The sequence below is a fragment of the Otolemur garnettii genome, unplaced genomic scaffold, assembly GCF_000181295.1.
Source record: "Otolemur garnettii isolate 467f Iridium unplaced genomic scaffold, OtoGar3 scaffold00136, whole genome shotgun sequence".
Lineage (NCBI taxonomy): Eukaryota > Metazoa > Chordata > Mammalia > Primates > Galagidae > Otolemur > Otolemur garnettii.
In genome coordinates, this window is record NW_003852531.1 from 2304490 (window position 1) to 2329023 (window position 24534).

The window sequence follows — 24534 nt, forward strand, 5'->3', positions numbered from 1 at the left end:
GGACTTCAAAGGCTAGTGTGTATTTCATGAACTGGGGTCAAATAACATCAAGGTGCCTTCTCATTACTTCTTTTCCCTCAGAAAAATTAACCTGGGGCTTGGTGCCCCAGTTGCATACACGGGGGCTGGTGGGTTCCAACCCAGCCCAGGCCTGCTAAACAACAATGATAACTACAACAAAAAAAAGCGCGGTGCATTGTGGCAGGCGCCTGTAGTCCCAGCTACTTGGGAGGCTGAGGCAAGAGAATCATTTTTGCCCAAGAGTTTAGGGCGACATGGTGAGACTCTGTCTAAAAAAAAAAAAGAAAAGAAAATTGAAATATCCCTACAACATATAGGTGTGCCTCACTTTACATAATGGTGCGTTTCCAAAATGACTGGCTTGAGTTCTATCTTGGTTGTAAGAGACTCTCTCTGTGGCTGAGGTCACCTGTTTCTATCTTTGGACTGACATTTCCTTAGGATTTAGGTAAGAAACATTATTTAGTTATATTTATGTTACAACATACTCAAGACCTTCTCTAAAGAGGAACCGGAGCTATCTGTCCAATCCTAGAGAAGGTAAATGCGTGGAATAAGAGAGAAATGGCTGAGTTACTAAATTTCATCCCAATGTAGAAAGCAGAAGAGATGGGTATGAAGGTCCCCATCACCAGGATTTCTCATGAAGCTTCCTGATAGATCATATCTAAGTGTAACACAATTGCTGGGCGGTCATCATAGTGATTTCAGGTCTCATCTGCCCTGGGTTACCACTCACAGCCCGGCAGTCATCCCACTTGCTCTGAGGCACGGCCCATCTCTCCAGGGAATCCACACTGAAGCCAGGTCGTACCAACAGGTGCAGACGGGGCCCACTGCTTCTTCTCTCTCAGAAGTAAGAAAGAATGGTATTTGAGTGACAAAAAGAACCCCAGTGTGGCAAAAGCAGAGCGGATGGAGGCCAGAGGAGCCGGGTCATGCAGCCTTGGAGAGTGGCTAGGAGGCCAGAGGAGCCGGGTCATGCAGCCTTGTGGGTCTTGGCCTGGACTTTGGATCTTTGTCTCGGAGCAACCCGCCAGTTCATGCTGTGAACGTTCACTGTGGCTGCCGTGTGGAGGACAGACTGAAGTATCTGTGGGAGGCTTCAGCTGTCATCCCAGACGAGGAACGGTAGTTTGGACTAGAGATGTAGTTGAAGCGGGCAGATGTGAGACGTGTGCACAGCCTTGCTCTAAGGTCTGCCTATCTCCAGCTGTTTACCTGACCCTCAGACTTGACATGACCAAACAACTTGGGCTTCCCCACTTTGTAGTGGACATCTCCCTATGTTGCCCTCCGCAGCAGGTGAATTCTGGCTTGGATTCACAGCTGCATCCTTGATGTAACAAGCAAGGAGCCACCTTGCCCAGGAGGTGACTCTCCGTGCTGCTCTGGAAATTCCACAGCCAATATGGGCTACAGAAGGCTGGTCCCTGTCTCGAGGTCAGATGAACTCTGGTGCAGTTCACACTCCAGAACACACCATGAGAGTGAGCTGAAGCCATACGCAGCTGTGGCTGTGTCACCCTGCCCTGCTCTCCCCCTGCCCCTTCACTGCCCTCGGAGAGCCCTCCCTCCCTCAGTCACTTGCTACGTCCAAGTTCATGGCCTAGAAAAATTAGTACTATTCAAATGTCTGTACTACCCAAAGTAATCTGTACATTCAATGCAATACCCCTCAAAATTACAAAGGCATTTTTCACAGAAATAGAAAAACCAATCCCCAAATTCACACAGAACCACAAAAGAGCCTGAATAGCCAAAGCAATCTTGAGAAAGAACAAAGAACAAAGCGGGCAGCACCCGCTTCCTGATCTCAACTGTGCAAAGATGTAGTGAGAAAACGGCATGGGGACTGCTGAGAACAGACCCTGACCGATGGGAGCCTAGAAATAAATCTCAACATACACAATCAACTAATGTCTGACAAGGACCCCAGAATACACAGTCGGGAAAAGATGGTCTCCTCAGTAAATCCTGTTGGGAAAACTAGACATCTATCTGCAAAAGAATCAGATTGGAACCTATTTCACATAATGCCCCAAAAAGTAACTGAAAACAGACTAAAGACTTAAATGTAAGAACTGAAATCACAAAATTCCCAGAAGAAAACAGAGGGAAGACATCCCTTGACATTGGTCTGACCAACGACTTTTTGGATTTGACAACCAAAGCACAGGCAAGAAAAGAAAAAATAAACGAGTAGGTCAGTAGTAGCCTAAAAACCTTCTTCACAGCAAAAAGAACCGTTTCAGTACAATGAAAAGACAACCTATGAAATGGGAAAAGTATTTTGGACCATATATCTGATAAGGGGTTAATATGCAAAGCATGTAAGGAATTCAGATAACTCAGTAGCAAAACATCCCAAATAACCCAGTTAAAAAATGGACAAAGAGGCTCGGTGCCTGTGGCTCAAGTGGCTAAGGCGCCAGCCATGTACACCCAAGGTGGCGGGTTCGAATCCAGCCCAAGCCCGCCAAACAACAATGACAGCTGCAACCAAAAAATAGCCAGGCATTGTGGCAGGCGCCTGTGGTCCCAGCTACTCGGGAGGCTGAGGCAGGAGACTCACTTCAGCCCAGGAGTTGGATGGAGGTTGCTGTGAGCTGTGATGCCACGGCACTCCACCCAGGGGGACAGCTTGAGGCTCCTGTCTCAAAAAAAAAAAAAAAAATGGACAAAGAGCCTGAATAGACAACTTTTCTGGAAAAAACTTATGAAAGGCCAGCAGGTATACAGAAAGGTGTTCAACATCGATCATGAGTCGTCAGGGACACGAAAATCCAAACCATGATGCGTATCACGCCACACCTGAGAGGATGGCTGTTCTCTAACAAGGGCAGGTTGGACACAAGCCCAAATCCTGGGAGAAGCCCCTCTCAACTCCTCCTCAAGACCCCCCTGGGAGCCCTGCCCTCCCTGCTGCAGTGAGCTGAGTAAACCTGACTTTGCTTTACCTGGAGGTCTTCATGTGGCAGGAATCATCAGGTCCCTCTCTGATGTCTCCCTGGACTCTGAGTCCCTTCTTCTGATGACACTCAGCTCAAGTGTTCCCCTCTGCCCTGTTACTCCAACAACTCTCTGAAGTATTGGGGTCCCCTAGTTTTGCCTCCTTCGGGGCCATCTGTGTTACCATCAGGCTAGCTGGACATTTCTACTCTGGTCTTCTGTAGGCCCTCCTGTCTCTACCTCATTTTTGGAAAGGAATGGACTCACTCCTGCTCCTTTTCTCCCGTTCCACTGCTCCGTCCTTACTCTGCTCTCCTGCTCTCCTTCCCCGCTCTGGAGCCAGGAACCTGGGAGTAGGGACAGGCCTCCTCTTGCCGACGCCTCGGCCCCCAGGGGGATCTCCCACACCCCTGCAGCTGCATCTGGCGGGTCCCTTTGCTTCTGGCCTTGCCCCACTTCTGGTTTCATCCATCTCCACACTGCGTCCACAGCATCTGTTCTAAAACAAAAATACGGTGTCACAGCACTCGCTTATTTAAGGCCTTGCCGTGACTCTGCGTCACTTAGGAAAAGAAGTGCAGCCCCCACAGACAAGCGCTGAGAGGCCAATCCCACCCACAGCCTGCCACCTCACCTCCAAAGGGACCTGGAGCAGACCCCAGCCGGGCTCCCAGCACGCCCGCCTGCACGGGCCTGGTAGGCCCTTGGCTGCCGAGAAGGGGTCTTCCTCAGCTCCCTGTGGGGATGGACCGAGCTTCTGCCATCACGGGCGCTGTGGTTGTGGCCAAGTGTCTGTCTGGACGTTTGGTTCACCGTGTATTCATCTCTGCCTTGGAAATGCTGCTCACAGGGACATTCAGCAAATGCTTCGTTTCCTCCCTTTGTATCGAGACAACTGCTGTCGAATAGAAATGTAACACAAGCTGCATATAAAATGTTAATTTATGTAGTGGTCACATCAAAAGCATAAGAAGAAACAGATGGAATGAATTTAATATCTGTGTTTTGCCGTGTATAATATGCACTCTTTGCCCAAATTTCTGAGGAAGAAAATAGGAATGCACATTACACATGGGCAGCGCTAATTCCATATTTGTATAAATGCTTTTAATTCTCTTATTTATGCATTAAAAGTGTAACTCTAGAAAGCAATAACAGTATCTATATGCAAAATAATACCCGGGAATATGGCGATTGGTTTTGTTGGACTTGTAACAGACTTGCAGTGAAAGTATTTTCGGCCATAAGAGTGACGTATTTTTCCATACACTTTAGCCAGGAGCTAGCAAGCTAGCTGATATTCTTACAAAAATTATTGGGAAATCCTTGGAAAATGTTGAAACAGTTTTCACACACTGCAAGCTTTAAGCTTTGAATTTGAATTAAAAAAAAATAAAATGAAAGATTTTTTTCCTGAAAGTTTGGCCCAAAAATGTGAGTGTGTATCATACACGGGAAAATACCATGTATTTATTAGTCTAGTATACTAAGTATGCCCAAAAAGTCTACATATATTTTGAGAAAAGAAAAGCTGAAGTAAAATTTTAATACTCAAGTCACATTTGACTTCTGCAATTACAAGTGATACAAGATTCAATATATAACAAATGTTATTGGCATATGTTGAGTATTACAATTTTAACACAATTTTTTTTCTTTCTTAAAATGTGTCTACATTTTTGGCACTGTCTGTATATCAAAAAGTAGTAACTTATCAACACAGTCAATATAAAAGTATTCAAAGCTATTTTACTATTTTTTGTATTAAGTCTTCAAAATCTAGCATTCAGGACTTGAGGAAAATCCCCCTTTGGACCGGCCATATTTTGAGTACCCTGGGGGGCCCTGGTGACATGAGGCTCCCACACTGGACACATGAGGTTTGGCAGTTGCTGTTCTAGAACTTACCTATAAAACAAAATAATCTCCAAGGTCTGTAATCTTTTATCCCTTCCAGTTCTTAAAAAAAAAAGTCTACATTTCCTGAAGAATTGAAGAGAATGTTGAAGAGAATGACCTCTCTCCAAGTGAGGAGTGCCTGTCCCTCGTCCAGCTGACGGGCTGGACCCGGCCACTCCCAGGCTTGTGTTCACAGTGTCCCCGCTGAAGCCCACACACACATGGTCTGCCCTCAAACATCCTGTGGGCACAAATATAAAAATGTAACTCTATGGCCACTTTTTCACTTAGAATAATACAACATAAAGACTAAAAATTCAGTGATGACTTACCTTTTTTTTGTTGAGACAGGGTCTCGCTCTGTCACCTGGGCTATGGTGCAGTGGCATCATCACAGCTCACTGCAACTTCTGACTGCTCAACTGATCCTCCTGCCTCAGGCTCCCAAGTAGCTAGGACTACAAGTGTATGCTTCGATTCCTGACTAATTTTTCTACTTTTTGTAGAGACAGGGTCTTGCTTCTGCTTAGGATGGTTTTGGGATCTTTTTTAAAAATTAAATCATAGCTGTGTACATTACTGCATTTATGGGGTACAATGTGCTGATTTTATATACAATTTGGAATGCTTACATCAAACTGGTTAACATAGCCTTCACCTCACTTAATTATTTATTGTGTTAAGACATTTATATGCTACTTTTTTTTTTTATTAAATCATAGCTGTGTACATTAATGCAATCATGGGGTACAATGTGCTAGTTTTACACACAATCCGAAATGCTTTCATCAAACTGGTCAACATAGCTTTCACGGCATTTTCTTAGTTATTGTGGTAGACATGTATATTCCACACCTAGTAAATTTCACATGTCCCCTTGTAAGATGTACCATAGGTGTGGTCCCACTAACTACTTCCCCCCACCCATTTTCCCCCCTCCCCTCCCCTCCCCTCCCTCTCCCATATCCCCTACTTCTTGGCTATAATTGGGTTATAGCCTTCATAGAAAGCTATAAATTGTTTTCATAGTAAGACTGAGTACATTGGATACTTTTTCTTCCATTCTTGAGATACTTTGCCAAGAAGAATATTTTCCAGCTCCATCCATGTAAACATGTTAAGAGGTAAAGTCTCCATCTTTCTTTAAGGCTGCATAATATTCCATGGGGTACATATACCACAATTATTGATCCATTTATGGGTTGATGGGCACTTGGGCTTCTTCTATGACTTAGCAATTAGGAATTGTGCTGCAATAAACATTCTGGCACATATATCTTTGCTATAATGTGATTTTTGGTCTTCTGGAAATATACCTAGTAGAGGAATTGTAGGATCAAATGGCAGGTCTATTTTTAGTTCTCTAAGTGTTCTCCAAACATCTTTCCAAAAGGAACGTATTAGTTTGCATTCCCACCAGCAGTGTAGAAGTGTTCCCTTTTCTCCACATCCACACCAGCATCTCTGGTTTGGGGATTTTGTGACGTGGGCTAATCTTAATACATTTGACATGTACCTTTGCATTATGCACAATAGGTGAGGTCCCACCAATTACCCTCCCTCTAGCCAGCCACCCCCTTGCCCTCCCCTCGCCCTCCTCTTCTCACCTTCTTTCTGGGCTATAATTGTGTTTTATCATTTATATGAAAGTGTAGGTGATTATATATATTGGTTTCGTACTGAGTACACTGGATGCTTTTTCTTCTATTTTTGAGATACTTTACTAAGAAGAATACGATCCATCCAGGTAAACATAAAAGAGGTAAAGTCTCCATCTTTTTATGGCTGCATAATATTCCATGGTATACATTCATGGGTCAATGGGCACTTGGGCTGCTTCCACAACTTGGCAATTATGAATTGGGCTGCAATAAACATTCTTGTGCAAATGTCTCTGTTGTGAAATGATTTTTGGTCATCTGGATATATACCTAGTAGAGGAATTGTAGGATCGAACAGCAGGTCTACTTTAGTTCCCTAAGTGTTCCCCAAACTTCTTTCCAGAAGGGACATAGAGAGGAAGTAGCTAAAGATGTGAACAAATGGAAAAACACACCATGCTCATGGCTGGGAAGAACCAACATTGTTAAAATGTCCATACTTCCCAAAGCAATATACAGATGTAATGCAATCCCTATTAAAGCACCACTGTTACACTTTAAAGATCTGGGAAAAAATAGTACTTCATTGTATATGGAACCAGAAAAAAATCTCAAATGGCCAAGAAATTACTCAGAAATAAAAACAAAGCAGGAGGAATAATGCTACCAGACTTCAGGCTATACTATAAATCTACAGTGATCAAAACTGGCACAGAACTAGAGAGGTTGGTGTATGGAACAGAACAGAGAACCAAGAGATGAACCCAGATGCTTATCATCATTTGGTCTTTGATAAGCCTATCAAAAACATAAATTGGGGGAAAGATTCCCTATTTAATGAATGTTGCTGGGTGAATTGGCTGGCGATGTGTAGAAGACTGAAACTGGACCCTCACCTTTCACCATTAACAAAAATTGATTCTCACTGGATAAAAGATTTAAACTTAAGACATGAAACTCAGGGTGGTTTTGAACTCCTAGCCCACCTTGGCCTCTAGGAGTGCTAGGATTCCAAGTGTTAGCCACTATGCCTGACCTTAACTTTTTATTTCAAAATAATTTTATCCTTCCATGCAGTTTACAAAAATAGAACAAAAATTAGCAGTATGGGCAGCACTTGTAGCTCAGTGGGTAGGGTGCTGGCCACATACACCATGGCTGGCGGGCTTGAACCCGGCCCAGGCCAGATAAAACAATGACAACTGCAACAACAACAACAAAAATAGCTGAGCATTGTGGTGGTCGCCTATAGTCCCAGCTACTTGGAAGGCAGAGGCAAGAGAATCACTTAAGCCCAAGAGTTAGAGGTTGCTGTGAGCTGTGACATCACGGCACTCTACCAAGGGCGACATAGTGAGACTTTGTCTCAAAAAAAAAAATAGCAGTATGCCCTTCAACTAGATTCCCTAAATATAAGCAGTTTATTATTTATTCTCTCTCTCTCCCCCCCATACTCTCTCAATAGATAGGCAGATATGATAATATTTTTCCTGAGGTTTTAAGTTGGAAACACAATACCCCTTTACCACTAAATATTTCACTAAGCATTTCCTGAGAATAATGGCATTCTTGCAAACCCATTGGATAGTCAATATTACTAATCCAGATTAACAGATTTGAATCTTCGGTTAATTCAAGTTTTGCTAACTGTCCCACTGATGTCCTTCTCCTCCCTAAAATCCAATCCAGAACCCATATTGCAACTAACTGCCATCTCCTCTGTCTTCTCCATCCTAGGACAGCTCCACAGCCTTTTTCTTCTATGACCATCACTTTTGAAACATGCAGGCCAGCTATTCTGTAAATGTCCAGGAATTTGGGTTTGTCTCCTTTTCCTCCTTATCCATTTCAGGTTATGCACTTTGGCAGCGACCTGTGACACGTGTCCTCCCCGGCGCATCATGTCAGGAGGCCCACGATGTTGCAAGCTGTGGTCACTTGGCTGGAGTGGAGGCTGCAGCCCTTCCCCAGGAAATATACCACTTTGAGGCCATGTAAATACTTCTCATCATCCTTTCCCACTGATCTTGCCTGAAACAATTGTTACTGTGTTGTTTGGCAAACAGTAATTTTTCTAATTCCATCATTGGGCCGTCATCATTCAGCACTCTACTATAGGGAGGAATCGTGCCTTCCCCTCCACGTATTTGTTTATTCCTTTATTTGTATCGGTGTAGACTTATAGATTCTCAGACTATGTCATGGGTTATAATCCATTAGCCTCATTGACTGTATTTCGCAGAAGTACTAACTAGGAATATAATAGTTACGTTTCATGCTTGATGCTTGGAACTACAAACCTGAAACCATCAGAGCGACAAACAAAGACAGTTTGTAGCTTCTCATTATCTCCGTAAAAGCTTCAGTAAAAAATGTGGCCACCTTATTTAGAAAAGCCTATTATAAAAGGGAATTGTTTTAAACATACAGTTATTTTAAAAATTATTTTAAATATGTATTAAACATGGTGTGTCAGTTCTGTACTGGGAAATGATATTTCTACTCAACCTTTTTTCCTTTAATTTAAAGAGCAACTAATTTAACTAGAGGATTAATAAAGCAGTCAAATATCTTGCTTGATGGGGCTTGGGGTTCACGTAGCCTCTGCCTCACAGATGACAATTCCAGCTGGCGCCTTTGTGTCCCTCACACTCTTGGGGGTTTATGCGCATCTACGGACTTCTTTTCTTTTCCTGCAGAAAATAGATAGGAAATGGGCATGGCCCTGAGGGAAGCTGAGAGGCCGCGGGGCCTAATGCTAGCCCCGGCTCTCTGCAACCTAATTAAAGAAAAATGGTCGTGCTTTCTCTGAAGAGAGGAGCAGAAGAGGAGAGGAGCACAGGAAGGGAGGCCGAGCCCTGAGAGCTTCCCTTTATCTGCAGAATTAAATGCTGACCTCGCCTCATTCTATTAGTCCTGAACTTATAGAACAAATCAATGTAAATAGCCAGACAACTTCCAGAGACTGGATTTATTGTACAAATTCAATTAATGCAGCCCCTAATCAGCCAGAGACGTGCAAAGAAATGCTGCAGATGGAGTGAAGGGAAGGGAGACCCAGGCGCCGCAGTCCCAGTCTCGTCCCAGCGGGGCCACAGGTGCGGCGGGGCACAGCGACCCTGCTTTGCACCATGCATGAAGGTAAACTTACAGAAACAAAACTCCTAAGTGCATAAACAACACGCTATTTCTACAAGAAAACTGCTTCGTGCTGGCCAATCAGGTCAAAACTCGGACAGGTCAGGAGAAAATCTGGCCTGACTGGGCTCTAGAACGCTTGGCCCTTAGTCCCAGCCCTTCTCCTGGCCCCTTTTTCCTGCCTGCCATCTAGTACTGTCTGTGAAGAACTGATTTAACCGTTTGGATTTGACCGGCTCACCCAACGAAGTGAGCAGAAATGCGAAGAAATGACGCCATGTGAAGAGTTTGTATTAACTTTCAACTCAGACCAAAAAATTAATCAAGGCCTAAATTTAACAATTTCCACGTAATTTGTATTTATTTCCACATAACTCTTTTTTGCAGGACAAAACTTCATGGCTTGCTATGATGTTCCTCTTACCTCGATGTGTGAAACTGCAGGTAAATTAATTTCTGCAGACACCCTTGAATGGAGGACAAGCGGTCCCAGAGGAGGAAGCTGCAGTTCTGCCAAAGACTTCTCTCAACGAAGCAGCAAACAAAACATGTTCACTTCCGTCACTTATTTGTTAGTCTCTCCTTCCCAGCAGACAGGATTAGAGTCCGCCTGCAGGAACGCGTCACCGGGTAAGTGAGAACAGCAAGGATGGCAGTTTGCTTGGTGCCCCTCTCCCCCGTGCCAGGCGTAAAGGCAGATCTTTCACCTGGAGTGTCTCGTGAACTCTTTGAAAGAAGGACCATCCTTATCCCATTTTATGGCTAAGAAGACTGAGCCAGGAGAGGTTTAAAGCTAACTAGCCCAAGGATGCACAAGCTGACAAGTGGCAGAGCTGGAGGAAAAGGAAAAAGACTTAAGTAAATGGGGCTCTGAGGCCAGGCCAGAGCTGAGCTGAGGAGGAGAGACCTCGTTCATACTGTGAGAACGGATCGTCACATCAGCCCACACATGTGGCACTGAGCTCCTAGAGGTCAAAGCCAGAGGGAATGGTTATCATAAGGCCATGCCTTAACGTGCTGCCTCATCTCGGGGGAAGTGCAGTCTGAGTATCCGGGATTCAGAAAAACAACTGGACAGCGACACAGTTTTTAGATTATTCCCCAAGAATATTATTTCTGACAACTAAGACTCTGGTTGCAGGGGTGTTAGGGAGTTAGTGGTTCCCAACAAATGTGCTCTCAAAGGCACAGAAGGTTGGGGTTCCATGTTCTTATAGATACCAAGGAACCTAAAGGAAAGAGCACAGCCTCCCTCCCTGCATGGGGGGCCGAGGGGCGTATGGACTGCTCAGGATGTTCCTCAGGGACGGTCTGGGAGTGTTCAGCTCACAGACATGTTAATGCCACCCACTCCCATGTCCTGCAACAGACAGCAGCCCGCGAATCTGGAGCAGGAAGCATTGTGCACAGCAGCACCTCCCAGCGCCAGCGCCAGCAGACTGGGGGCCGTGATGTGAGACCCTGGCTTTAAGAAATGTTAGCTTGTGGCCAGGCGCGGGGGCTCACACCTGTAATCCTAGCACTCTGGGAGGCAGGATCACTTCAGCTCAGGAGTTTGAGACCAGCTTGAGCAAGAGTGAGACCCCTGTCTCTACTAAAAATAAAAAATTAGGCATCCTGGCTGGCGCCTGTACCTAGTGAGTACTCAGGAGGATCCCTGGAACCCATGAGTTTGAGGTTGCTGTGAGCTAGGCTGACACCACAGCATTTTCGCTTGGGCAACAGAATGAGACTCTGTCTATAGGGGGAAAAAAAGAAAGAAAGAAAAGAAAAGAAAGAAGTGTTAGCTTCTGGGCTCCCAGGTAAACCAGGGTAATAAGCCAAGATCCCCTTCTGTCACATTAAGGGAGAAAATGTTTATAACCCATTCAAAAGAGAGCTTCTCTGCCAAAGGTGAGAATTTTGGTCTAATTTGCATCGTGCACCATTTCTACACAGGAGCAAACATCCAAGTCCCGTCGATTTTGTGACCATGAAACCACAGCTACATTCTAGTCCGAGGGCACTTGTTTTTTTCTTATATAGGCCTGGGCAGGTGACAGTTACAATCGGTTTTCAAATAACAAGTTGGTTTTGATTTCAAAATCATTAATCTTATCTTTCTAGATCTACCTCAAAGCAATAAAAAAAAAAAAGACTAGATACACATTCTGGCAAATTTATGACGAGCTCAAGAAAATGTTTACATGGCTCAGTGCCTGTGGCTCAAGCGGCTGGGGCGTCAGCCACATACACCTGAGCTGGTGGGTTCAAATCCAGCCCAGGCCCGCCAAACAACAATGACGGCTGCAACCAAAAAATAGCCAGGTGTTGTGGTGGGTGCCTGTAGTCCCAGCTACTCGGGAGGCTGAGGCAGGAGAATCCCTTGAGCCCAGGAGTTGGAGGTTGCTGTGAGCTGTGATGCCACAGCACTCTACCCAGAGCGACAGCTTGAGGCTCTGTCTCAAAAAAAAGAAATGTTTACAGTCAAACTTCTGTTTTGGTTTTAGAGTCTTTGTCATGGGGTGTCGGGATCGTGTTCACTCATGTGGTGCCGCATGACGCGGCATCCCCACGTACACTCGACTGGCCCAGCAACATGGGATTTGATTTCCAAGCAAACCAAACGCTGACGAGGAATACATTTTTGTTCCTATTCTTACTTTTAGTACAATGTTAGTACAATGCACAAGTCCACTTTATGGGCAGAGTAAACTGAGCATAACACAGTCTTACAGGGTGAACCCAGAGAGCTCCCTGCTCTCTGCATATAAGCCAGCTCAGGCCAGATGAGGGCACGGGAACTCTGAGGACACTGGCTTGGAGGTAGCAGTCACATATGGAAAATATTTTATATTTTTTTCCCCAGAATATTTAATTTTGGGATAGGTTGAAATCTAGAGTGATAGACATATTCTGGCTCTGGGAACTTCAACTGAAAACTAATAGAACACATCTATCACTCCCAATTTTCATCAACTTAACTTTAAGAAAAGATTTTTATTAAACTTACATATTATCAATCCTACCAGGTATCTCAGAAGATACAACATCCATTCTCTCTTTCTTCTTCAAAAACAGAATCCTGATTTATAGGACAGTACATCAGACCTAAAATAAGTAATTCCCAGCCCCACCCTCCACATCCAAGGAAGTCATATGACCAAATGTTGGCCAGTAAGAGAGAAATAGAAGTACTTTGTGAAACTTCTAGGAACTTTCTTTAGGGAGAAAAAAAAATGGAAGGGCCCTCTTTTTCCTTTTCTGCACTCCAGAATGTGTACATGATGGCAGGAGCTCAGCAGCCACTTTGTAACATGAAGCCAAAGCCCCTGTAAATGGTAAATGCTCTGATGTCCATGGATCTACCAGGCCACCCCTGGAGTATCCAGCTAGTGTCTCTTCACGTAAAAAAGTACACCTCTACCTTTTTAAAGCTATAGTTACTTTGAAACCTTCTCTAATTATAATCAAACCTAATCCTAGCTAATGTAGGAGATATCAAGGAGACTGGGGTAATTAAGCAAGTTTCTAGAAAGACTTGAGAATGAGCATAAGAAGCGGTTTTGCAGTTGTCTGAACAGCGTGGGTCATGCGGAACTACGGGTAAGACTTAGTTCATCCCCTCCTTAGTTGTGTGACCTTGGGCAAATTATTTAATCTCTCGGAACTAGTTTTTCAGCTGCAAACTTGAGGTTTGTCACCCAAACCTCTCAGCCAGGCAGGGCACCCCCAGCCGCTGGCAGGCCGCTGGCATAACAAGAACGCACCACAGAGGGCGTCTCCAGCAACCAACCTGACTGCTGCTACACAAGGACCCAAATCAGTGTCCCCTGATCAATTTTCTAAAGAAAGGCCTGAAATCCAGATTTCAAAACTTGTTAAGCCCAAAGTAAACACGTCTGTAGGTCATACCTGGCCCTGGGGTTGTCATGACATTGTCACTGCCCATCTTCTGTGTAGCAAATGTAAACATGGCACAGACAAGTGGCAGGCTGCTGGAGGAGGTCCCACCCACCCGGCAGCTGCACTGCGTCCCACGGGGTCACTGGGTTAAGACTCATTACTGAGCCAGGCATCTTAGGAGAAGACTGTCTGCCCTCTGCAGGAATCTAAGGTCTGTCTGTCCCGGAAAGCACATTGCACCACTGTCAGGGAAGCCCACGGGCCACCCTAGCTGCTCTCCCCTCCTGGAGAAAAGGCGACTCTGAGTTTCAGGGCGAGCAGAACTCTGCAGTGTCAGTGGCAGATGGGGAATCCTCTTAACAGCTCTAAAAGAAAAACTGGCTACTATTATACCAAGAGAACATTAGAATGCTTTTCATTAAAACAAAAATCTTAGAAAAAGAAAAATGTTTCTTCTCTGCCTGCCCACCTCCTTTTTGCTAACTGTTGCAGCTTGCCAGGTGCCAGCGGAGCCATTCAGAGGCCGGGGAATCTGGCTTCCACACCTCTCCCTGCCTGCTCCTCTGTCAGACAAGCCTTGACCTTGCAGTTAAGATCCAGGCCTTTAAAGGACACCCTCCAGCCACCTCTTTGCCCCGACATGTGTGTCGTGCTTTTTCCTGTAGCTTCTTCCAGGGTGCTGTGCCGAGCGGCTTTGAGCTGCCGCCCAGATCCCACCCGGTCTGCATGGGTCTGTCGATAAAACAGCCTGGGTGACGAGGGTAGGGCAGTCTCTGGAGAAGTCTAATCAATTGCTTAACGATTGGTCCATATTGACCAGAAAAAGTTAATTCACTTCCACGAGTCGACATTTCCTGGGGCTTCTAAGAAAAGTGTATTATTTGCAAAAGTGATAAAGAGTTTATGTCCTCCCAGATAAGCCAGGCCAGCCACTGGCAAAATGCAGGGAGATAGCAGTCTCTTCCCTTTAGGTCCTAGAGACTTTCCGTGGCCTTTTCCTCGCAGCTGTACAGAAATGACAGTGGTGGGACCGGTGCTGACGTGCACATGGCTGCTTATAAAGCAACTGCCCACACACAGTCCTTCCTCAGGGCTGGAACCCCCCATGCTTGGTTCCACCAGAAGTTCCCGCCCTCGTGGTCTATGTTCCCAGCTCTCTCCTGAAGATTTCTAGACAACCAGCAACATAGGTTACGTAGTGGCTCCTATTAAGCGTCTTTTTTGAAAATGAATTAGAAAAGAAGTCAATGTTTTGTTACTTTATAAATTCACAATATTGACAGAAATACAAATTTCCCAAAAGCTTATGGCTGATGTTGATCATGTCAGAGCACTCAGCAGCCTCTGGTACAGAAACCTGCCCTCAGCTCTGTGAGAATATGGGGTGCTCCTCTCCCTTCTACGGAGAAGGGAGGAAAGCGGGGCCCGGAGGGCACCCAGTGTACAGAGGAGGAGACCCCTCTCTCCCACCCTCACCTAGTGGCTGTAGCTGGTGCAGAAGCTTTCCTCAGACAGGAGAGAAAGGCAGCCCGAGGCTGAGCTGTGACCTCACCAAGCAGGTCTCTCCCAGACCCGGACCAGCCACTGTGGGCACCCAGAGCTCCCCGCCTCATGCCACCCACGTGTCCATTCATCTTAGGTGCTGCTGGCAAGTTTGACTGGCACCATGTTTTATTATTGAGAGAACACTATTTCTTTTTCTTTTGTTACTTTATTAAAATACTGAGTTTATTTCACATGTATATTTTTGTCTCCCCACCATTTCTATGTCTGACCACCACTACTACTAATGTCCTATCATAACATCCCATACATACTTAAGACCAAGTGAAGGCTGGAGTTCCATCTTTCAAAACTAAACAGGTGAGTGGCACCTGTGGCTCAGTGGGTAGGACACAGGCCCCATATACCGAGGGTTGGAGCTTTGAACCCGGCCCTGGCCAGCTAAAACAGCAATTAAAAAAAGGAGGCACTGTGGCGGGCGCCTGTAGTCCCAGCTACTAGGGAGGCTGAGGCAAGAGAATCGCTTAAGCCCAGGAGTTGGAGGTTGTTGTGAGCTATGATGCCACGTACTCTACAGAGGGCAACAAAGTGAAACTCTGTCTCAAAAAACAAACAGGCATTTTGGACAATACATTCTTGACAATGGAACCTGGACAACATTTATCAAACATGGTAGGGAAAGTTCTCACTCTGCATTATAAAATGGACAGCCAGATATCAGCTGTTACAGAAATGAAATAAGATGGAAAATTTTAACAAACTGTTTAAAGTATTTTCTTACAGACTTCCTGCATTGCCAGAGACCTTGAACGGCCTCCTGGTTGGTCATCGGAAGCAACTCTTCACACACTGGATGAACTTGGCTCCGCTGTGGGAAGAGACCCACCTTTTTCTATACTCGCTTTTGCATTTTTGCCTAATGTCTTCTACAGAACTAGGTCCTTTTGGTGTTTTAGGAGTTTTTCCCAGTTTTTGGAAGGACTCTTGACCTTTTGATCTTGGTGTTGATGGTTTTGAATCCTTTCCATTCTGGTTTGATTTTTCTGCATTTTGGCTGGAGTGTCTCACCCAGATTTCTTTTTTGTTTGTTTGTTTGTTTTTGCAGTTTTTGGCCGGGACTTGGTTAGAACCCACCACCTTCAGCATAGGGGGCCAGTGCCCTATTCCTTTGAGCCACAGGTGCTGCCCTCACCCAGATCTCTTCACTGGAGCTTTTTCTTCGTCATCATCATCCTCTTCATCATCATTTTCATCTTCAGCAGCAGCAAGTTTTACTTTTTTCTGTGGAACTTTGCTACCACCTCCAGGGGTGGATTGCTTTCCAGACATACTTAAGACTTTCCCATCCCTCCTCTGCATCTTTTCCCACAGCTACTAAGTGCTGCCCGCTGACACGCTCAGGCCCTAAACCACAGGTGGTGTTATTTCAAAGCCCCCAGGAGAAACGGTTGGCTGTCCAGACATGTTCAAAGTCTCCAGTGTGACTTTACCCAGACCGCCTTCCCAGCTCACTGCCTCTGCTTCCACAAGGTGCAACTCAGCCTTTGCAGCGGCCCCTACACGGACCGTTCTTAAAGATAACTGGCGCCCATTTTCATCATTATCCACCTTCGAGGGATAATCTTTGTCGGCCCTTAGTTCACAATTGAAAAAATAGTTCTGAGGCCTCCAGGGGCTCGTGTCCATGTCCACCAATCCTCCATGAGGTGGTGGCACACATTTGGGGGGAGAGAAGGCAGACGGAGAGAATGACTACTGCTCCAACGAGCAGCCACAGGACGGAACCACACCAGGCTCATTACTCTGTTTCTGAAATAAGTACTGGACCACTATAGGATTTTAAAACTATTTTATAGACCTTGTCACATGGCCCCCTTTTCTCTAATAAACGTTAATTCCCCAGAGGTTCAGAGGGAGGGATGGAGGGAAGGGAAGACAGGCAGAGCATGGAGGGTTTTTAGAGCAGCGAGACTCATTCTGTGGGACAGAAGCCGTGGGCACGTGGACACTCAGACAGAGGGCCAGAGCTCGGGGGCATCGGCCGTGTACTCCAGAGGGAATGGAAGGTCCCTAGGCTCCCCCTCTGAAGCAGGGAATGACGTCACAGTGGGCAGCACAGCGCCAGGAGCTGCAGAGTTGTGGGGTGTGGGGCGGAGGACCACCCAACAGCGCCGGGGCCCTGCAACAGGGCCTAGCTAAGGAGAAGGGAGCAGAGAGGAAGAGGCTGTGGCCACCTGGACGATGTGGCTGCAGGTCCCCAAACTTCTGATGGTACCACGGAAGCAAACACGGGGATTTCAGCAACTGAGGAAAGACAGTGTGTTAACAGTTGGACAGATTCATGCAGTGAACACAAAGTAGGCGACTCGGCAGGGTTTTGTGTCACATTCTGGTCCCGTGAGCAGCTGTTGGGTACGACTGATGCAGCCAAGTGCCGTGCTTGTCCTGATCCAGCCCCGTGATGTTGGGTCTTCTTTTTCTTTGAGACAGAGTCTCTACCCTGGGTAGAGTGCTGTGGTGTCACAGCTCACAGCAACCTCAAACTCTTGGGCTCAAGCAATTCTCTTGCCTCAGCCTCCCAAGTAGCTGCAACTACAGGGGCCCACCACAAAATCTGGCTATTTTTTGAGACAGGGTCTCGCTTTTGGTCAGGCTGGTCTCCAACTCGTGAGCTCAAGCAATCCACCCGCCTCTGCCTCCCAGAGTGCTGGTCGCAGGCTGAGCCCCACCCAGCTCAGTGTGTCTTCTAATGCCTCAGCAGCTCCTGGCTCTTCACTTCCATCTCTAAGAACTTTTAAGTCTCGGAAAACAGAAGATGCTCATCTACACGGGCACCGAGTTCTTGCTCCCCTGGGCACACACACGACCTCTATTAACAATCGCAGGAACAAGTTCATAACCAGAGGAAAACAAAACCCACACAATCAACATGGCTTTGACCCTAAGAGGAGTTGAGGGTCCTGTTCCAAAATACTTAGAATTAAAATGGAAGAGTTTAAAATACCAATAAATGTTTGTGGTTATTCTAGGAATCCATCAAATTTTTAGTAATCACCTGTAATCAGAACGGCCATATTGTTCTCGTGTCACAAAGCATTCATTCCATTTTTTTCAGTGAAAAGTTAAGCAAATATAAACACTCAAAGAGCGGCTCTCCGGTAGGAGATTCAATTAACCATCAGCCGACTGTGTGGAGACCACGTTGCAGCACCACAGCGGCTGGTTTTCTGGTCATTATTAATCCAGAAACCTTCATGATGAACAACACTTGCGTTACCGTCTACCCAAATTTAATCTGTTTATGCAGCAGTTCAGTTAATCTTGCAATCTGTTTTTCTCAAACGAGGGCAGATAATGGAGACACCGTTCTTTACAAGTCTTCAGGCTTTTAAATTCTGATAAAATCAGGATTCTTCACTGGGTCTTGCCCCAGCTCTGAATTAAACCACTTTAAATGTAATTATGGGAGCTGGCCTTCCAGCAGGAACATCCATTTAAAAAATTGATTGGCCCGGCTGTTCCACGGGGCATTTCATGAGCAAACGATTGCAATGGGGCCAGAGCTGTAATTTAGAAAGGCAAAAAAGCAGGTAAATACTTTATTAGCGGTAATAGGAGGGTTGCCAGCTCACTGAATCTCGCTTTTCCTCACTAGCTACTTCACGGAGTCGTGGTGCATGGCCCTGTTCCACGATCGTTTTATTGATCTCAGGAAAGAGTTACGCCAAATCTTAGCTTCCAAAGAGGTAAGGAGTGATTAATGGATATGTGGATTATTCCTAGCAAATTATAAGCAGTTGATAGTCGTTGATCATTTGGAGTTTTTCCTACGTTCCTATTTTGAGGTTTTGCTTTTTAAACCAATTGTATTTCCTATAAACAAACTATGGCGTCTGTAAGCACAGACAGTGACATTTCAGGGAAAGTGATTTTATTTAAATCCTTTTACAGAGGACAAATTTCTTTTCCCTTTAACTGTGTTTTTATTATCAGCTAAGAATGCTGGCTGATAACTGGATGTGAGTTATAGTCAGGTGCCTCAATGAATGAAGATGGCATTCCTTTGGTTTCTGTCTGTGTTTGCCAGACATTGTGACCATTTATATATGTACCATTTTAAAGATGTAAAGAGACGCCATCCAGATGTCATGACGCACTCTTCTTACAATTGAAACTTCTTTTTCAAGGTGATGCAGTATTAACTGGAAGCTAGTCTACATACTCAACAGCTCTAAACTCAGCAAGACATTTGACTGTCAGTGTAAACAGCATGGTGTTTGTGAAACTTCACGTTAAATTACGTCTTTCACTACTAGAGTCCTAGCAGCGTTGTGGAGGGTTAACACCTGAGCTCAGAGAGTGGTTGAGTATCCATCCTAGACCCAGCAGACAAGGGCCGGGACCTGGATCAGTTTCCACATTGTTTTGCCTTCTAAATGGGCAATCCCCACATCTCCATTGTCACTTCCACGTGAGAGCACCCATCAGCCTGGCAGGTTCCCATGGTGTGAGCTACCCTATTGGACAGCACAGCTAGAGATCACAGGCCAAGTTCCTGCTACATTCCAGCAGGCAGCACGTGTCACCTCTCTGAGTCATGACAAGAACCCGTAAGGTGGGTGGGTGCTAATGTTATCATCTTCCCTTTACCAGTAATGAAGGTGAAGCTGAGAGATTTTAAATATCCTCCATGCTGACACGGCTAGTCAGCGGCCAGCAAGCTTCAAACTCAAGGGTCTCTCACCCCAAACTGGGCATGGAGACCCAAACAGGGCCTACCTGCCTGTCCAAGAACCTCCAACTGGCCCCACTCTAACTTTTACTCCTTGGGTCCCACTGGGAAATGTGAGTATTTGCTAATATGAAGTAGGTTCAGATTAGGGAACATCTAAAGCAAACTGAAATGTCTCTAGGACCCAAGCAGGTGAACGTAATGAGGGAGGAGGGGGCACAATGTCCAGACGCTGAGGTCAGATGCTAAAGCCGTCTGTGTGGAAATGCAGGTATGAGTTAAAGACGCCAAAGGTCGGAAGGGTCCCTGCACTTCATCCTGGGCGGTGAGGTGACCTCAGGTTGAAATCTAAACCTGAGCTGTAAGTCTGGTGCTTACTGAACTCTGCTCAATGCCTCAAACAGCTCCTTCCTCCCAGAATGTAACCTGCAGTGTACCGATGCCCCCACAGTAAAGATGTCCCTGTTTTCTTGTTATCCCATCAAAACTCTTTCTTGTTTTAATATTATTATTATTTTTAAAGACAGAGTCTTGCTACACTGGCAGGCTGATCTTGAACTTCTGGGGTCAAGCAACCTCCCACCCCAGCCTCCTGAGTTGCTGAGACTGTAGATATGTGCCACCGTGCCTGGCTTCCAAACATTCTCAGTTAACATTCTGCAAGGAGCCAAGGAGTTTTAGGTGCCAAGCTTACAGGGGAGTTTTCCCTTCACCTCTTCAAGTACACAGTCCAGCCATCACTCTTTTTTTTTTTTTTGAGACAGAGCCTCAAGCTGTCCCCCTGGATAGAGTGCCATGGCATTACAGCTCACAGCAACCTCCAACTCCTGGGCTCAAGCGAGTCTCCTGCCTCCGCCTCCCAAGTAGCTGGGACCACAGGCGCCCGCCACAACGCCCGGCTATTTTTTGGTTGCAGCCGTCATTGTTGTTTGGCGGGTCCGGGCTGGGGATTCGAACCCGCCACCTTAGGTGTACGTGGCTGGCGCCTTAGCTGGTTGAGCTATAGGCGCCGAGCCCCAGCCATCACTCTTTGTGGTACTCACCGACATATCCCCAAACTTTTCTCCACCACCTGACATTTGCTGTGGACCAGTTTGCTATGAAAGAACTCAGTGTGGACAGCAGGCCCAGTCAGGAGACCAGAAGTGGCCATGGACATTTGCAAAAAAAACCACCCAGGGCTCCCAGCCATTCTTGTGGATTTCCTAGATTTCCAGAAAATGAAACCTCTGGAAGAAAAACCTCCAGTGGGGACTCTGCTGTTTCTAGTATTTCCATTTGTCAAATGGGAAAGGCCACGGGAAGAGGCACAGGTGATGTCTGCCGCTAACTCAGCTGGACTACTCGGCCAGGCCTAGGCAGGTCCTCTTATTCCTGTGGAACAGGGGCCAGCTGTTTCCCCTCTGAGGGCTGTCAGAGAGCACCCAGCGTGAGAGGATGGCCCAGTAAGTGCTGGACACCATGAGCAGCCATGGAGGTGACAGTTACAGTGGAGACGGGCAGGAGCTGATTGCAGAAGTGACAGCCATCTACACAGACATGTTGGAATTTAAGAGTCTGGAGGTAGGGAAGTGAACTGGATAGCCTCATAAAGCGTAGTAGTAATTTCATTTCTGAGACACTGAAATGATACAACTCATTTCACTTTCTACCTTGTCTTCAGGGAAGTACAGACGATCAGTCCCATTAACTATGATATCCTTGAGCAGTGGTTCTCAACCTTCCTAGTGCTGTGACCCTTTAATACAGTTCCTCATGTTGTGGTGACCCGCACAACCGGTTGGGGGTCACCACAACATGAGGAACTGTGTTAAAGGGTGGTGGCATTAAGAAGGTTGAGAACCACTGTCCTAGAGTTTAGTATATCGATTTTTCCCTCCCTTCACATGTGAGGAAAAGAGAAAAAATTATTGTGTTCTCTGTTATTAGAAATCATGTGAAATCTATATTTCATTTACTTTCCTAAATAGCTCATTATAAGACATCCCAAATCTTTTTGTGAAAGTAAAGAGAGGGACAGATTATAAATTCTGTCACTGCATTGAGCTGAAAGGCGAGTGAGTCACGGACCTGGGTGAAATTTTGTGTAGTCAAAATGATCCTTCAAAATCCTGTAAGCAAGATGTAACAAGTATAACCATTATAGAATTATAACCAATTATATACTCAGCCACAGGACCCCTAAATATACAAAACAAAGTTGAGAGTATTGAAGGAAGAAATAGATAGCTCTGAGATGATAACTGGAAACTTCAATATACCCTTTTGATAATGGACAGAACGACCAGATAGAAGATAAGTAAGGGAGGAGGATTCCACCAGCACTACAAACCCACCGGACCTAACCAACTCGCAGGATGCCGCACTCCGCAGGAGAACGCACGTTCTTCTCAAGTGCACATGGAACATTCTCTAGGACAGGCCACAGAGCAAGTGTTAATAAATTTTAAAAGATTTAAATAAGACGGAGTCTATTCTCCAAGCACAACAGAATGAACTGGAAATCAGTAAGAAAAGGAAAATTGGAAAATGCACAAATGTATGGAAATCATGTAACACACTCTTAAGTAATCAGTAGGTCAAAGAAGAAAACATAAGGCTTATCTGGAACACTTAAAAATGAAAACTAAAATACAACATACAAAAAATTAGGTATGCAAAGAACTCAATTTTCAGAGGAATTATAGCTGTAAGTGCCTATATAAAAAAAGCTCTAAAATCAGTAACCTAACTTTCCACCTTAAGGAGCTGGAGAAAGAAAACCAAACTACACTCAATGTCTGCAGATTAGAGCCGAGAGAAATGAAATGAAGAACAGAAAAATACAGAAAATCAATGAAAAGAAAAGTTAGTTCTTTGAAAATAAGGGCAAAACTGACAAAACATTAATTAGACTAAGAAAAAAGACTCAAATTATTAAAATCATAAATGGAAGTGGGAATACAATTATCAACCTTACACAAACAAAAAAGGACCAGAAGAGAATATAAGTAATAATTATATGCCAACCAATTAGATAACCTAGATGAAAAGGACATATTCCTAGAAGCAAAGAATTTAAAACCTGACTTGAGAAGAAATAGAAAATCTCAACAGACCTATAACAAGTAAAGATATTGAATCAGGAATCAAAAAACCTCCCAAGAAAGCCCAGGATCAATTCTACCAAACATTTAAAGAAGATTAACACCAATCCTTTTGAACTCTTCCAAAAAACAGAACCGTTCTATGAGGCTGCATCATCCTACTACTAAAGCCATACAAAGCTACTACAAGAAAAGAAAAATACAGCCCAATATCTTTAGAATTTAGATATAAAAATCTTCAGCAGAATATTATTAGCAAACCAAATCCAGCATCATAGTAAAAGGACTGTATACCATATAACCAAGGGCATGCAGGGGTGGTTCAGTGTGTGGAAATGAACCAGAGTAATATGCCACTTTATTTATTTTATTATTATTTTTTTCAGTTTTTGGCGGGAGCTGGGTTTGAACCTGCCACCTCTGGCATATGGGGCTGATGCCCTACTCCTTTGAGCCACAGGCGCCTCCCCAATATGCCACTTTAATAGAACAAAAGGAGAGGAAGCTCAGTCATCTTAAATGATGCATAAAAAGCATTTGACAAAATCAAACACACTTTCATGGTTTAAAACACTAATAAGAAACTAGCAATAGAAGAGAATGTCTCCAATCTGATAAAGGGTGTTTATAAAAAAAAAACTCACAGCAACATCATACTCGATGATGAATGACTAAAAGCTGAAATTTTATCCCTAATAATCTGGAACAAGACAAAGACACCTGTTTTCACCACTTATGTTCCACATGGTACTGGAAGTCCTAAATAGAGCAACCAGGCAAGAAGAAATAAAGGCATCCACACCGGAAAGGAAGAAGTAAAACTATCTCTATTCTCAAATGATGTTACTCTAAAAAATCCACAAAATAACTCATGAGAAGTCAGCAAAGTTGCAGGATATAAGATCAGCACACAAAAATCAGCTGTCTACATTAGCAATGAATTATCTGAAAATGAAAGTAAGAAAAAAATATATTCATGATAGCATCAAAACAAATAAAATACTTGGGAGTAAATTTATCCAAAGTGGTACAAAGATTTGTACACTGAAAACTACAAAACATTTATGAAAGAAATTAAAGACAATGTAAATAAACGGAAAGAGGCTTGGCACCTATAGCACAGTGGTTACGGCGCCAGCCATATGCACCAAGGTTGGCGGATTCGAGCCCAGCCTGGGCCAGCTAAACAGCAATAACAACTACAACAAAAAAAAGCCAGGTATTGTGGCAGGCGCCTGTAGTCCCAGTTACTTGGGAGGCTGAAGCAAGAGAATTGCTTAAGTCCAACAGTTTGAGGTTGCTGTGAGCTATGACTCCACAGTACTCTACCAGGGTGACATACTGAGACTCTGTCTCAAAAAAATAAACAAATAAATAATAAATGGAAAGACATCTATGTTCACATATTTGAAAACCATCTTCAGATGCAATGTAATCTTATCAAAATCTTTAGCATTTTTTACAGAAATGCCGATCCTAAGGGGGGTCCATCCATAAATGGATGAATGATAAAGCAAACGTGGTACATGTACAGAATAGAATACTGTTTAGCATGAAGAGAAGGAAATGCTATCATTCAACAAGGATGAACCTAGAGGGAATTACACTAAATGAAATAAGCCAGGCACAGAAAGACAAATACAGCATGATCACATTTACATGTGGAATCAATGAAAGTTGAACTCATACAAACAGAGGGCAGAGTGGTGGTGAACAA

The 24534-nt window shown here is 44.7% G+C and overlaps 1 protein-coding gene across 1 annotated transcript in view; it reads left to right on the forward strand.

Annotated features, from left to right (window-relative positions):
• CFAP61 (cilia and flagella associated protein 61) overlaps positions 1–24534 on the forward strand; it is a 307795-nt gene that overhangs the window by 276704 nt on the left and 6557 nt on the right. Inside the window, exon 26 of the mRNA XM_003798465.2 lies at positions 18655–18745. Within this exon, the coding sequence (XP_003798513.1) occupies positions 18655–18745 (91 nt within the window). The remainder of the gene's footprint in view (positions 1–18654; positions 18746–24534) is intronic.